The 16642-nt window shown below is 41.3% G+C and overlaps 1 protein-coding gene across 2 annotated transcripts in view; it reads right to left on the bottom strand.

The window, feature by feature from the left end:
• VMP1 (vacuole membrane protein 1) overlaps positions 1 to 16642 on the bottom strand; it is a 64381-nt gene that overhangs the window by 30979 nt on the left and 16760 nt on the right. For both annotated transcript variants that reach the window (XM_032200684.1, XM_032200685.1), the window contains exons 6-7: positions 7634 to 7801; positions 2771 to 2902 (exon numbers count right to left, since the gene is read on the bottom strand). In XM_032200684.1, coding sequence (XP_032056575.1) covers positions 2771 to 2902; positions 7634 to 7801 — 300 coding nt within the window. The remainder of the gene's footprint in view (positions 1 to 2770; positions 2903 to 7633; positions 7802 to 16642) is intronic.

Below are 16642 nucleotides of genomic sequence, written 5' to 3'. Positions count from 1 at the left end.
AACAAACTGGGCCAAGTTGTTCTGTGTCTATAGCATGCTGGGCTCTGCATTGTGTGCAGCTTGGAGAAAAAAAAAAAAAAAGAGCCCTGCTTGTAAACCGCACTCCTTCTCCAGGGCAAAGTCACCCGATTTTAAAAAGAGCAGCCACAAGGCAAGAGCAGCTCTGGAGCTCACTTTATGTAACCAGGATGGGTTGGTCAGCATGCACAGAGACACACAGAAAGGAGAAGTGAGTGTTCCTTTAAAATGAGGGGCTTTCTCTGAAGTATGCTAATGGAAAGTCCGAGGCAGCCTTACACATCATCTGCAGGCTAATGAGTTTTCTCCAAACCTCGCTCAAGGAGACAGGTCACTTAGATTTGCAATTTATGACACAAAATCCATCACTAGACTCTTTAAAGTAAATAATATTTTACTCTGTGCAATTTTGAATGGCGCACTAAAACTTTAAACTGTTTAATACTTTTAAGTTCCTTTTCTTCCCTATTGTTTTTTAAACTGCCAAGCTAGCAAGCGCATTCCCCCCTGTCAGATCATTCAGGCTGGATGTTAAATTCATAGTCTATTCTCACCATGGAAGATTCTCATCTGTTTCTCAAAATTACCATTGTTTTTGAGAAACAGCAGCAACAAGCTTTCTAAACAAAACACACGCACGCAAAAACGTCAAGCCATTTGGCTTTGCCTTGTAGGCATAGAGCAGCTCAGCAGAAGTAGAAGGGGAAGCTATTCTTTAAAATCTAACACACCCGATTTCATGCCTTTCAAAAAAGGCTGGATGAAGGGAGACCTTTCTACTGAAAGAAGGCTTCTGTCATTTGATGTCAAGCATTTGCGGTAGTCTCCATGGCATGAGACACTTGTCACATCCCCCATTTTCCTAAGCATAAGGCTTAAACTTGGGGAATGGGAGAGGCTGATGTAGGTAGTAACAACTGGTATTAAGCGATTTAAAAGCAGACTTCGTAACAGTTCATGAAGTTGCAATTACAGGACAAACAGCGATAAACTATGCTTAAAATTGGGATTTACTCAAGGTCATAGGAAAAGGCAGGCCTGTCTCCCACAGACATCTAGCAAAAACACGATTTAAGCCAAAAGCAGAAAGGAAGTCATATTAGCAAGTGGAAAAAACAGAGCTGTCAGTTTTATGAGTGCAATACAATTTAATCAGATTGTCAAAGCCTCATGTTAAGAGAATTTTATAGAAACCAAACCACAAGTGTAGTTTTAAAAGAATTTTTTTCTGGCTATTCATCCACAAAACAACATATTTCGATCCAAATTCATTTGCCAAGAAAATAAAATCAAAAGTACTGGTAAATAACACCATCATTTTCCTTAACTCATTACACAATGCCATTCATTTACTAAGGGCAGTCAATGCAGCTAGCTATATTTTGGCCTGTCCTGACAAAATGCTCTCTAGCAAAAAATTTTCTTTTTCTGCCCAAGAATCTTAATCTTACTGCGCGTTCTGGAAAGCAGCTCTGGCTGCTCTCAGAACTTTACATGCATATAATTTGCTGGGAGAGTTTCAGTAAACAGAGATAGCATTTCAGCTCTTGAGCCATGTGTTTGACTTTTTTTTTTTTTTTTGCAGCCAGGGATTACTTTGCAAAGCAAAGACTGACAGTCGGGTAAAGACTAAAGCAGTTTCTTTTTTTTTGCCACTGAATCTTTAAAGAAAAAGAAGCATTTACTACTTAGAATAACAGAAAAAAAAAACACTTTGGCTTTTTAGCAGAGGGAGGCTCTCGTAAAATACAGGGATTCCTGTTTGTATTACTAACTCGGCATTTCCAAAAGCTTCACCCATGATTTGAGGGAGCATGGGGGTAGCAGGAAGTATTTGTTTGTATCAAGGAAGTACCCCAGCAGAACAGTTAAAAGACAACCGTGAGTAGTAAATAGCTTCTGCTGTTTGTGTAACAACAGGCTCATGACCCGTTTCTACCTAGTGCTTTTGATTGACAAAATACCAGGATAAGGAGGAATAATACAGCAAAGAAAATTAGTGGCAAGAAGCTTGAAAAACAAACAAACAAAAAAAAACAACAACAACAACAACAAAAAACAATACATTAGATTTCATTTAAGTCATTATGAGTAGCTTCTGGAGAAGATGCAAACTCCTTACCTGAATGAAAAATTATCACCTGTAACATCTGACTCAGGTACAGCATCAGTTGCAAACTATGCTGTAACACAAGCAGTATTTAATCTATCAAGAAAGTAAGTCACAAGAGTAACAAAAAGGGATTCAGAGCAGTTTGGCTGCATTTTCACACCAGTAAAAATATGCTCCCTTAGGCTGATGAATGGGTCATGCACTGGCCCCTGAGGCTGTTACTGGCAAGGCAGACAAGTATCATCCTGGGGGGATAAACTGACTGAAAATCATCTGGCCCAGGGAGGTTTTAAATGCAGCCATTCCACAATCATAGTTGTTATAGCACCCACTCTGTCACTGATCTGTTAGCATACTTTTTCCCTACCTTTATTGTGCTGTTTTAGAAACTCTAAATAGAAATAGTATTTGCAGCAAATACTTTGACTGCACCACTGAATGTGCTTCAACAAGCTCCGTTCTCATCCTCCTGCTGCCAGAGGTATCTCTACCTGGTGGAGAATCTTCTTCCACCCTGGGAAGTCCCTTGTGAACTTGCACCAACGGATTTTTGGCCCATTCCCATTTAATTGGAATGGTTATTTACTCCATCTAGTTGTTCTGTGTTTTATTAATTCTGTTGTTTTGCAGTGTTCTTACTTGTGCAGTCTCTGCATGTTCCAGCATCTCCTCAAATTCCTGGTACTCTTCATCATCAGGTTCAGCACCAGAGAGTCGGGCCGCCCTCGCCATAAAATATGGAGGTAGCTCTCCGATTGCTGTGCCAGCACCCTGGGAAAAGAATAATCCCGATTTATTTTTTTGTTTGCTCTTAAATAGGAAACATGTGATACACACAGGCCCTTAGACATTTCAAAAGATTAAAAGCCAGAGATATCTGCTGTGTTATTCCAGAAGAATTGCAGAGACCAGCTGCCTTGAGATGGTTGTTTTTATCCACCAAGACAGATTCCTTCTGATTTCACATACAAAGGCATTGCTTTGAGACCCCACTCTCCTCCTTCTCTAGCTTAGGGAAATTCAGCTTCTCCCAAAGCAGACTACCACGCGGCAGGCCAGCGGTTCCCAAGCTGTGGCCTCCAAGGTCAAACTACGAGCTCTGTGCATCCCTGGGGCCCCGTGAAGTGGCGTGCTGCCCAGCGGCAGCGCAGCTCTGCAGCCTGGGCCGTGCAGCGGGGAGGCTGCAGCCCCGTCACCGTGCTGCAGCCAGAGCCAGGCAGGCCACAGCCTGCTGCCTGCCCCGGTCCCTGACTCAGCACAGCGCTGCCATCTCACCCCGCCGCACGATGCCAGACACATTTGCCGGCATGTGACAGCCCTTGCTCCTGCAATGGCCCTTGGAATAATCTGGGAGCTCCTCCCCTGTGCCGTCATGCAGTTTACTTACAGTTTACAAAGTCATGAGACTTTGGGCGAATGTTTATTAGAAAACAGGCTCGAGTTTTACTGCCGCTACGAGCAAGGAAAATAAGGTTAAGCAAAGCTTGAGCTCGAGTTTCCTCTCTCCTTAAGATGGAATAAAGAAAGCCAAGAGAAGCGGAGATGAAAGCATGGCTCCTTTCTCACCACATGAGAATTATATTTGTTTTCTCAGGACATCAAATGACTCATTTCAGTCTTGTGGGTCAATGCATCATTAACCAAAGAAAAAAAGAATAGGAAAGAGACAACTAAGATTGAACATATGGATAAACATAGGCTGATGAAACAGGAACTTGGATTAAAGTCAGAATAGTTTAAATATAGGACAGGTAACAGCACAATAGTTGGGCAGCTCATTGGAAAAGTGCTAAAACTTAGCAGCATGCAGATGGCTTTTCTTTCTTAGGGTCAGTAGTAACAAATGCTTTTCTATTCCTTTGAAGCTATGTAAAACCTTTTCAATTTCCTTTGTTCTCGCTCTAGATGCAGCTGCATGCAAGGGAGAATTCCAGCTGCTGTGGATATTCCAAGTCAACAGGTTGTGGTTTTAAATACCGCTGTTCTCTGCAGTTACCCAAACTGTTAAAGTCGCAGTTTGAGCATATAAAGTACACAGCCTCACATGTTTACGCCTTGTTTTCCACTGAAGAAAAAAATCTAAACGAGCGCAACAAGCTGAACTTCATTAATCTGCCGGTTTCTGGCACGAGGGAAGATAAGCCTGCAAACAGTAGCAACAGCGTTTCAGAAAAATTAACTTGAGGTTATGTTCTCAGGGTGATGCAAGAACAAAAAGTCACATTGCTTCTCCAGGCTCTGCCAATTTGCCTTGGCTTCATTTTGTTAACCGAGGAAGAGGTTCGCATGCGTGTACTGGACATGAACTTTCTTTAAATTGGTTAAGTCACATGCTCATTACAAAACATTTCAGAAGTGCAACAAAATCATATGATTTCATGTCTGCCTGAGACAGGTTCCTTAAGTGCATTTAAAAAAAAAAAAAAAAGCAAGCAATTAAGGGATACAAACCAGTAACTATTTCACTTCTTTTTGTAACATTACTTCTCTATTTTCACAATTTAACATTGAATGCAGTTTTACTAACATACCAAAAAGGTAAACGCTCATCAAAATTCTTTTATACAAGTATATTCAGAAAAGGAAACCGGGAAATTACTCCAGTAGAAAGAGTCTTTTAAACAGATTTTTATCCTGGCCAGGACACAGACTGCCTGTTCTGCTAATCCTGAGCAATTAAACAATTTTATTCTTCCCCCTCATTTCTTGTAAAAAAAAAAGAAAAAGAAAGAAAAAAAGCTGCAACACATTAAAAATGTAGGGCGCTATTGAATTCCTTGTCCCTGTGGGATGGAAGGCTGTGAAAACTGGCATACACCTAGCAGATTGTTTTTGAGAGTCCTTCTGCAGGCCAGGACTTGTGGAGCCAATTTTTATAGCGATTTAAAAAAGCATCATTTTCATTTCACCTAATAATTCCTTAGATACGGTGATATTTAATCCCAGTAACACTTATTATCAGCAGAAATGGCTATCACTGACATGCAGGGGACTAGTAATGATTTTAATCTCTGGAAAAAGCTGTACCTGGTTTAAGTTGGCTGAAACAGCTGCTGATGTTTTTGTGATCTGAATCAAATCCCTTGTGCAGATAAATCCCTGCACTCAGGCCTTGCAGGATATCTAGCCTGGACAGCTTTATAGTCAGAGGCCTGCAGAGTCCCCAGTGGGACCGTCCTGCTTTCAACATTTTACATGAAAACTTGTATTCCTACCACCCTCCTGTCTCCCTCCAAACAATCAAGCAGATTGGCCAGGTTTTACTTTGGAGCCTTTCAACATCATTTCACTTTACAAGTCTAAAAGAAACAGGCTCTTGGTGCAAGCACATCTGTACACATCCAGTAATTCCTTTTCTTTCCAATTACCCAGCATTTATCAGAAGTTGAGATTTTAGATCCTACTAGAAGCTGCAGTTTTCATTAAAAAAACGTTGCGAGTTCATTCAATCATACCCAGATCTGGAGTTATACTTACTATTCCTGATTTCACATTAAAAGGTGAAAAGCTATTCAATTCAAAAATTTTTAGTAAGGTTCTGAGTTGCAAAAAAAAATTAGCTTGCTTTGTTTTCTGGAAGTCACTGTTACTTTCCAGTTAAGTAGAATTTGTTTTTAAAAGAGACAGAATTGAGAGTAATTTTCTTCAACAGCTTCCATAAAATGTGAACTGGAATTAGGACAAAAGAAACATATTGGAAGAAGCAGCAGCAGTTGCCAACTTGATTTGGCTTACAGGAAATTAGCAAGCAATGTTTATGTACTCATGAAACATTCCAAGAAAGCATAACATTACACTAGACACCACTGGTAGACAGAGGATGCTCCCAAGGGAAAATCTCATGGAGACAGAGTTCAGTGGAAAGGTAGCTGACAGTGAATTTGAAGGCGAGAAGAAAGAAAGGCAGGGAAGAGGGGGATACAAAACGTTCTGGCATGGTCCTATTTCCTTGTCCTTTCCCTAGCCTGAATCAAGAAATGCTGCTCACATGAGACTGAAGATACCATTTGTTCTCCAGCCTGGCTGCTCAGAAGGACACAAGATTTCAGTGTTTGCAGCTCTATTCACCCATTTCTAAACTAGTTAATTCTCCTCGTAGTTCAGTTATTTTAAATGCTGAAGATTAAGCAATGCATGTTTACCCCAAGTTACATTTTTATTTTGCAACCCTAGAAACGTAATTGTAAATGCCATTTTTATTACTCTAGTCTTCATTAAACAAACTTAAGCAGAGGGGAACCAGCAGCAAAATAAAAAAGGAAAAAAAACTTGTATTTATGGTCTTATAAGTACTTGTACTTCCAGCCACTTATCAAGCATTCAGGCAAATCTGTCCTCTCATTCGAGAGACTGAAATTTAAAACATACTTTGCTTCTTGAGAGGGCTGTAAGTCCACTTTCCCCGTTATTTTGACATTGGTACTGTTGTATGCTACTTTAGTCTATAATGTGTACAACCTAAATGTAACTTTTTTAGGTAGCAAAACTGCTGATAATTTTAAAAGTTGTTAATGACTGAAGTTGCCTTAAGATATCTTTTTGTATCATTGGAAGGTATCTGGGAATACCAGGGCAGACATCAGATACTGTGTATTTTCAGAGTTTCCTCTCTGTACATGTGAACTGGAAAACCAAATATTTAATAATTAAATCAGTCAGAACAGGAAGCCAGTAGTAAAATAGAGTTAATTTGGCTTGCAGTTCACAGCAGATACATCTGTATAAACTACAATTCCAAATCACCTAGCCATAATGAAAAAAACTGACCAAAATCCTCCAAAAATCAAACTATTAAAAAAAAAAAAAGCTGCAAAAGGAATGAAAGGAAAACAGAAAGGAAGTTCTGATGACAGCATTTCCTAAGACCTTGATTCAGTTAAAAACTAACCTGCTTTTCCTGTTTGAAGCAAAGAGTTTGCCATGATGGGAACAGGCAGAGAAACAAAAATAATATACAAAATTTTACAACATAGCACTATATTTAATCTATTTTATTGATTCAACCCAAAAAAAGTCTCAACTATAAGATTAGGGTCTGAGTCCTTCATAGAAGTAACTGCAAATTCACTCAAGTTATAGGCTCAAAATTAGTGAAATTTATTGCTTAACTGCATTCAGTGTATGACCTGACAGCTGTAAGACCACTTCTAATGCAGATACCCTCTCTAAAACTTACCTTTTGCATCAACAGCTTTGAAGCACACAAATATTTTCTGCTATACTGTAGAAAAATAGTCAACACCACAGTTGACAAAAGACAATCCTGTAATAACCTACTACTTTGTTTTAATAGGAGATTAATACTACAGGGGATTAATACCATACAGCTAGCACAGAGAAGGCAGGTCAGAAGGAAAGTAACTATTTATATTGCAGATATGTTATTGTTGGCAGTACACTGCCATCATTATTTTGCTCCATTCAGCCATTTTTGCGTATTGCTGAACACAGAAATTAAGTGCATAAATTAAAATTCCTTAAGTTTTATAAAGCAAAGCTTACCCACATGCAGGCCTCCAGCCTGACTTTTGAGATGATAGCCCAGAGAGAGATGGATCCGTCAGTTGCCTCCTCATCGGGGCAGATAATTTGATCCGGGTAAGGAGGCTCAGGAAAATTAACTGAGTTACATTCATATGCAGCAAGAGTAACCGATGCTATGTGTGGACCCTGAAAAAAAAACAAAGGTAATTTCAAATGCAATTTCTGTGTGTTTATTTTAATTTTTATTACTACTAACTTGTCCCTGACATAAAGAAACAAGGCTAAAACTTACTGTTTCTCACTTTAGCCGTTAATGATATTATATGCATAAACTAGTTTTTCGAGACCACCTGAAGTGTAATTTTAGTTATTAATACTCTTTTTAAAAATTCCCTCTTTTCAACAGTTAACATTAAGAAGTCTTTCAGTTCTTGCCATGCAATTGTGCACTAGTGTGACGTTGCTAAGACAAAATAAGAATTCTTACTTCTTAAAACTGGAAAATTTTCAAAACTTCAAAATGGTCTCTTCAAGGTATTCATGGCCTGCAACTTTATTAGAGCAGGTGTTTTGCCTACTGTTGGTTTTAGAGGATGATTTAAATTCCATGTTAATTTTTTTTTTTTTTTTTTGGAACACCTGGACCTTATCACATCTTTGGCCTGAGCAATAGATGTTGTAGCTAAAAGAAATCACTTAGCAAACACTTAGCAAAAGGTTGGGGACAGAGTGTTGGGGGGAGGAGGGGGGAAGAAAGATAAAAGAAGCTCTTTGCATAAAATCAGAGATATAAATCTAAAGTTTTCTTTACATGCTGAATGTATTACACAAACTAACTTCTGCTATTAACTGATGGCTTTTGACATCGTTTTAGGGACAAAAAACGTCAAAAATTTTCTTCTACATTTCTTCCTTTAAATGAGTCGTGTGCATTTGATTAGATCAATAAGGAAGCCTGATAACTCTCCCCCACGCTAGATTTATTACAGAATAACGAAGGAAAGAGAAAGTACGATTGACCTAAACACTGCCTAAAATCCTGCAAACGGCTCCCAAAGCTCACTTTGAAATGCAGGAGCAAGAGAGATTCAGAGGATCCTGCAGGCTTCATTTGCACATTAAAGGGTGAAATTCTACAGCGCCATGCCTCACACAAAAAGTGAAGCAGCTTCATTGCCTTCCCTAGACTTACTTGGAAGAAGGTTTCTGTTGCCTTCATTCATGCCAACATTTCAGGTCTCACTGTACAGACCAGAGCACAAGACTTCGATAATTACATTAACGCTACAGTTTATTTAAGGGCAGTGAAGAATGGTGAAAAAAAATACCAGTTATCTATTTCTGTATGACAGCTCTGACTACTGTTGTCACATGTACACAATTCAAAATAAAACCAGTCATCTGGCATGCAATTAGTAAAAGACATGCTGCTCTAATACCAAGCACATTCTTTTATTTATTCCTTGTTGCTGTACAGGATACTAATTCAAGAAGTGCTTTTAGGCCTACTTTGGGTTCTGGGAATGATCACTATCTATCGAGCTGAAAACTGAGGCACAGTCTATCCCAAGTAAAAATAATCAAAGGTTCATTAAAGTAAAATTGAAAAAGAAAAGACCCAGAACTTGATACACAAAAAGCGATGTTGATATAGAAGGAGGAATGAACAATGAGAGGTAACACGTGCTACAGCCATTTCGCTAGGCCGCAACGGCAATGGCCTCCTTTTTGGTAACAGCTGCAAGGCACTCCCTGTTCCCCCCCAGTTTCAGATCTAAAAAGATAATGTATCTCTGTCTTACTCATGGAGGACAGAGGCAAACAGAGAATTGAAACTTCCCTGAAATTACAAAGTACGTTTCTAGTGAGCCTGGGAACCTTTCTCCACCGCACAAACTCAGGGAATTCCATTCCATCCCATTCCCCTCCCCGATCTGACAGCTAACTTGGGACAAAAAGGTCTCTCAAGCCTTCTTCCCTAAGTCATGGTTTTCACCTGCATAAATTTGCAATAAAAACCTCTTGAATATGAAATTTGCATGGAGGAAATCCCCATGTACTTGACTTGTAAATGACCATTTCCTACGTTCCCTTGTGAGTAAGGGTAAGCTTGCTGCCAAGGCAGTGAGGTACGACGTGTGAATCAAGAAGTACAATTTTCAGTTCTACAAAATTTGGAAGATCAACCACACTACAGCGTAACTACAGCCAGCTGTGATGGGAGACTGTTAGTTTCAGTTTTATAATAGTAAGATACAAATATAATCAGTACTGTCGCGAGGCCTCCACCCTCTCTGCCAGGTTTCACTGACAGAGTTACGAGCTCTTCTCAAACTGCACACAGGCAGTGCAGGGAAGCCACTGCACTCCCAGGAGACTGCAAAGACAAAATGCCTACTAGGAGACTGCTGCTGCATGACCAGCATGCTTTTGCAGGAGCTCCTTGCCATGAGCAGCTCCCCCCAATAGCGTTGCCAGCCCTGGATGGCTTCAGAGCCTCCAAGTGTCACCTCCTGTTAGGAGAGCTCTCCCAGTCCTCAACGAACATCTGCAAAAGGAAAAACTGTACAAGGAGCAGCCAACGGGAAAAAAAAGGCATTTCACAAAGCTGCTGTAAATGGCCAGCGAGCCACCTGAAGACTACGCCAACTGAACATAATTCTTCCACTGCAATGTAAACAGTTCTATAATGGAAAAAAGTTGGAGTTATGGAACCCACAGAAGCCACATTTTAACTGGAATAAGAAATAAAGCATAAACAGTTCATTGAGAGTGATGAAGTGTGGAGTATTAGAATTCAGAGAGAGCCAAAGGAGAGCAGAACAATCCCGTGTCCTCCTCACAGCGGAGCCCAGCTGTCCTGCTAGTCGAACGGACAGCATCGTGCAGCTTGGCAGGCTGCATGCAACATCTCTGACATCTGCTTTTGTTCTAGCTCTGCTCTGAAAGCTCACATCGAGCATCATGCTTTCACAAAGCTGGTTACCAAGCACCTCACAAAACAATGGCTGGCTAAACAGGACCATGGGTGCAGGGAGGGGGGAAGAGTGGGAGGGTCACTGGGTGTTTCATAAGAGAGGTGCCATTTTGCTTTATATTTAGCAATAGCTATGGTTTAAACTCTGAAAGAAACAGGGAACCAACTTCAAGCAGGATCCAGGTGCCATCTTTGCAAAAATCCCACTCAAAATTCACTCAGAAGTTTTCTTTATACTCCTCCCTGGGCTGGAAGGATTCATTCTCATAAAATTTTTTGACCCTCTTCAAACAATACCTCCCCACCCTCTCTGCTTCCTCCTCCACGTGGAGGTGCAGGCAACGGTCTGTGTGTTACCTCTTTGCAATAACTCAGTTTATTTCAAAACTTCAGGGAAACCTTTAAGATATCTCCTCTTGGACTCCAACTCCACCTCTACCATTAAAAATAGCTTTGTGAAACTACTTCAAACCCTCTCATACCAGACAACAAATATAAAACCAGCCGATTTAGTAGACATGCTGCTTGCCAAACCAGGAAGAGTCGCTGAAATTCAAGGCATGTAAGATCCTTGAACACCAACTGTCTTTTCGTCACCCTCTTCCAATGATTTTTTTTTTTAATTGCAGGAGGCACCACCAAGGGCTAACACAGAAGAAATTGAGAAACATTCTGCTGACTCGGGCGAGAAACATTTGCTTGCCACTACTGACGACCAGAAGGAGCCTGTGGTTAGGCTGGAATGCGATTTGTTAGAAATGGCTGTACAATTTACAAATCAAACGAGACAAGAGTTGGTCATCGAGATCAACTCAACATAAATCTATATTTTAACAATAGTAATTTAGGGGAGTTTGGAAATCCCTATCTACACAACTGTAATGTCTTCGAGAAGGCAACCTCGAACTCTTGAACTCAAAGGCCTTCAGAGAATTTTCAGTTTCGTGATTGAAGTCACCCAAGTTAGAACAGACACTGCTAATCCTTAGAAACAAGTTACTTTAAATGCCATGTTATGACATGTCTAGAAAGCATAATCTTTTATTTATAAATCACACTTGGAAATTCATCACTGCAAGCTGAAGTTAAAATCCTTACAAACATGTTGATGTGCATTATATTTATAGCACTGAAGTCCTCACCATAAGGAAAAACGACTGAATATCCAATTAGAAGTGAATCACATTTCACATTATTAATCATTCTGTGCATCTAGACTGTGAACAAAACCATAGCTTCAAACTCCTTATCAAATTTTCTTCTCTCACGTGCCCTTCACAGAACAGCCATCCTGCCCAAGTGATATGAGCACAACAACAACGACATCTAATTTTAACCTTTTTTTATTTGGGGAAAGGTAATTTTAGGCTGCTTCTAATTTAGAAATATTTCACAAAGAAAAGTGATACGTCTGCCAGCAAGAAAAACACTACTCTGAACTCATTGCTGAACTTAATGTACTAAAAATCTGTTTTCCTCCATGGATACAGAGCTTTTCATACCAGGCTCAAGACTCAGCCCTTCCACAGGGGGGAAAACATGTCATTCAATATTTGATTAAGATAAATTAGAAAAGCAAAAGCTTGCTTCTCATGGGAAACATCCTGCAAGCGTTGCCCCAGTCTGCGACTCATCTCATACTTATCCACGAAGTCATTACACCTCTCTAGAAAGTAACACCAAGTTACAGCATCTTTTCATCTCCAGGAGCAGTGGACAACTACCCACCAAGAAAACCGCCCTGCAATTACAAAAGACTGGACCTAGAGGCGGCTAGAAAATACATCAATCTAGTCTGTCTGCCTGTGTTACAAGATTAAAGTGTCTCGTGATTTTATATATTGCCTGGTACACAGTACAGGATGTCAAAAGGGTCTCAGAACGAAGAAGGATCCCAGAACTAGAGCATCCTCAAGTGACATAACCATCCTCAGGCGGTCAGGGCTAGCTTTAGCACACCGCCACAGTATTTCAAGCAACGTATTCATTTTACAGTCATGTGTCCATTCGCAAGTTTCCATTCCCACTTCAGTCGAGCCTTGCCCCGGTGCAGAGCTGATGGAAATTCCAAATGATGAGCCACAGGCTCCAAATACAAGTGAAGAAGAACCACCAGGGGAGCAGGCATGTGGTACCACTGAACGCATAACAGGGCCACGTTGCTGCTTTGAGGAGTAACATGAAAAGCAGATGCTTCATAAGGCTATGGTCATGCTACTTTCTATAGGAGCCATCAAACGGAGTGATGTCAGGAAGAGGCACAGTTGGAAGAACCCAAGTTCATACTCTGGTGCTGACAGAAGACAAAAATAATCTGTCAGCATTTTCTTCTCGCCCTTCCCTAGCCACCCACTCGTTATTACTGAAGAATAAATCACAGAACCTATTCAAATTGACACTAGGAGCGATGATTGGCTTTAACGGCTCCAATTAGAGATCGCCTTGCACTGTTATCATTTTTTCCACCCTGGCTCAAGGAAGCAGAGACAAGAAAAGCACAAAGTTCAGGCCGTGGATTAAAACACAACAAAAAAAACCAGCAGCGACTCCAAGAGAGAGAGTGAGAGGAAAGCAGAACGTGACCTCCCAGCAGAGTTATCAGGCGGGATCGGTGACAAGGAAATCAAGAGCAAATAATGAAAATAAGGTGTCAGCAGCCGAAAGGTGAAGTCCATCAGCCTTCGAAAGGAAGAGCAGGGCACACAATCACCTCACTAACCCCTTGGTGCAAGTTCAGCTTGCTCGATACAGCTTAAACGTTAATATGACATCAGTGGTGTGCAGACTTCTGAAAAGCCACAGTAAGGTAGCTAATCCTGCACAGATGGAGGAGCTTCACATTAGCTGTTTATTACCACAGTTCCAGCTTTAGATAAACTGTCCAAATCCTGACGTGCACCGCTTCCAGCAGCGCTGGGGGCCATATAAGGAACTTGCAGCCCCACCGCTTCGGGTTCTGACTCACACGGCCGGCAGCTCACGGTGGGGCAGTGCGGGAGGTTATTGCTTCCAGCTGCTCCACCGGCCCCTGCCACCCTCAGAGATGAGCAGGGGACAGGCAGGGGCTGCTCCTGAGTCACCAGGAAAATGCCATTTTTCATCTCAGATGTTTTAAACGCGGGGAAGCCACCAGATTTAAGAAACTCCCACGTTGCTCAACTAATCTGGAGCAGCGTCCTGGTTAACACCTTGGGCTCTTCCAGTTCATCAGTGCATCATTAATGTAAGCGCAGTGCGAGCAGAACAGAGCCCGTGTGAACTGAAAGCAGGAGCTCCCATCAAGGGATGGTGAGCAAAAGTGATTTTTAAGTGGTGTTGATGCAAGTAGTCCAGGATGTTTCAGCTCATTGTAAAAAGCTTGGGGCAGCTGGAGGAAGTTGGTTTAAAGAGATGGAGGAAACAAATGAACGAGTAAGAGTCACATGCGATCCTCACACCAACAGGCTCCGTTTCAGCTTCACAACAAATTCCTGTCTTCTGCACCCACCACGTATTTTGCTTTCAACTGCCTTAACTCAATAGCAGTAATCTGATCACAGATTTTAAACAAAACCATTTTTTTATTTCATTTGCTATAGGCTTGCAGGTTGACATGTGAATCGAAGAACAGCACGGACTGGAAATGAACACCTCACTTAGCAAAAATAATTCAACACTGGCAAGGGGAGTGCTGCTGCGCCTGCCCACCTGGCTGGGGCAGCTCAGCTTTTGTTTCTCCCTTTTTCCTTTACATGCAGACCCCATAATTTTATGAATTATTCACAGTTGTTTTGAATGATCCACATGAAAAGAGCAAAATTTCTCCTGAGGTTGACAATCACTAAGAAAACACTCCTGTATTAAAGTAGCAAATAAATGGGGGATGGGAGTGAATGAGAGCAATTTCTGTAGATTTTGAAATTACATCTACATCACAGAACTGAGTAAGCCCTGTTTTGTGAGTTTTCCTTTTTAGAACTGCTTTTACAGTTTTATCAGGAGTCTCCTTACGAGCTTAGCTCCTGGAACTGGATAGCTAAAAAAATCAAGTTTAATTTTAAAAAGCTTTCAGTAGTCCTGGCAAGAAAGAAAGGGGGTGTATTTTTTTGTTTGTTTGCATTTAAGAAAAACAATTATCACCAACAACAGGTTGGTTGTTTTTTTTTTGGAAAAGCTAATGAGCTCATTATTGCACGAGCTGTCTGGATTTTAAATGCTCAGTTTGGGTTAGAAACTCAGTTCGGACACGGCCAAAATGCGACTCATTTCAGCTACAAACTACCGTGCTTTTGGGAGGCCAGAATGTGACCTCTCACCAAAGCCAAACCCTGGAACCAATTCAGGACAAAAGCAAGACATTGAACCCTCAAGCCCAGATAAACCCAAACTGGCTCTCTAAAGCCAGGCCCGTCAATGAAGGCACTGTCTTTGCAATTCCCTTCTTTTTAAGGGCAGTTTTCTGTTCTTTTTTTGGCCTGAAATCATTGTCGTGCTCTTTCACTCCGCTACAGGACACCCCAGGAGGAATTAAGTGACAAAGCCACACATTGCAGTGTTGAAAAAATCCCAACTCTTTTCCGACCTCCACGCAGAAAGCATTCCTATTGTACCTCACATTTCCTGTTTGTGCTAGTCCGCAATCCGGCTACCAACGAAAGCCTCCCCAGCAGTTGCTCCACTTGGCTCTACCAGCAAGCAAGCAGAGATTCACGCTTAAAAAACAAAAACACAAACAACTGCAGACAGCCAAAACCCGCTCTGCACTTTTGACCTGTAAGGAATTTGCTTCCATTCATCCCCCGCCACTCTGGGTTTTAACAGACCGTATGCAGAAAGGCCGTTTATCGGCCAGTTTTCACACGAGGCGTTTTGATAGGCATTAATTCTAAGCTGATTTTCTGCGCCTCGGTCGCATCTTTTGCAATCCGTTTGGTGAAGCGAAAGCAGATCACACGGAGATGGCAAGGGCAGCGTGGCTCCAGCCGAGCGCTCCACCTAGTGTCGCTGCTGCCAGCTCGTTCACGTCGCTCTGCAGCAGCAGATGGACCTCTCCAAGATGCACAAACAAGAAATTCCTGACAAGTTACCCGCAGTCATCTTCTTCTGGCAGTTGGGTGATTCGTGCCATTTGTATTTTAACGTAGGAACAGCATTAAAGAAAACATAAGGCTAAAAAAAACCCAACCATGTGCTGCTAAAACCAGTATCTGGGGTCGTTAATCATAATAGTTTTATTTCCTACAGAACCACATGGTGATTACTATTTTTAAAGTGGTGTTTTTAAAGAATTGTGAAAAACCTTTAATGGACTTTGGGAAAAAAAGCCAGCAGACTTGTTTTGAAAGTGTCAGAATAAAAAGGATTCTTGGAAGAGTGGCCTGCTTCCACATTTCTGTGCTGGAGACCTGCTCTGTGCCAGCCCTTAGCTCACTGCCAATTTGCAGACAGAGGATTGTTTCCCAAAAAGCCATGTCAAGTCTTACATTTACTGCTTGCGACATCCAAGGGGACAGAATTAAACTAAGAGCCAATGCAGCAGATAACGTTAGCTCCTTTATAATCTATATAGGAAGTTCTCGAATCACAGAAATAGCAATAAAAACCTACGAGCAAACTAACAAAATTGACCTTTTCCTCCTAGACCACAATGTTTTCAGCGGGAATGTTCTGACAATGAACATTCTGGTGACCCACAAAATCCAAATCAGATGTGAACGGATATAAAGCAGGGGCAGTAATGTGCCCCCAAAGGCAGACTGCTTTGGATTGTAACCTCCGCTTCAAACACAACTGCTAGTTCCAACTCCTGTCTTCTCAGCTAACCCCAAGATCTCTCCTGGAACTTGAATCCACCTCACTCCACATTGTGGCTGGCGTGAGATGCTCTGAAGAATCCAGACAAATGACAGTTTTCAACCCTGGAAAAACAGCCACCCAGGCCAGAGTCATTCCTATCCTGCAGCTATTGCATAACTATTTCTGCGAGCGATTTGCCCAGCTAACAGGCTGCACTTATGAGCAGCTTGATACGAAATAGCTGTGTGCAATATGCAGAGGGCTATATTTAAGAA

The sequence above is a fragment of the Aythya fuligula genome, chromosome 20 (genome assembly GCF_009819795.1).
Source record: "Aythya fuligula isolate bAytFul2 chromosome 20, bAytFul2.pri, whole genome shotgun sequence".
Taxonomy (NCBI): domain Eukaryota; kingdom Metazoa; phylum Chordata; class Aves; order Anseriformes; family Anatidae; genus Aythya; species Aythya fuligula.
Note: the sequence above shows the minus strand (reverse complement) of the source record. Positions and strands in the feature narration are given on the sequence as shown.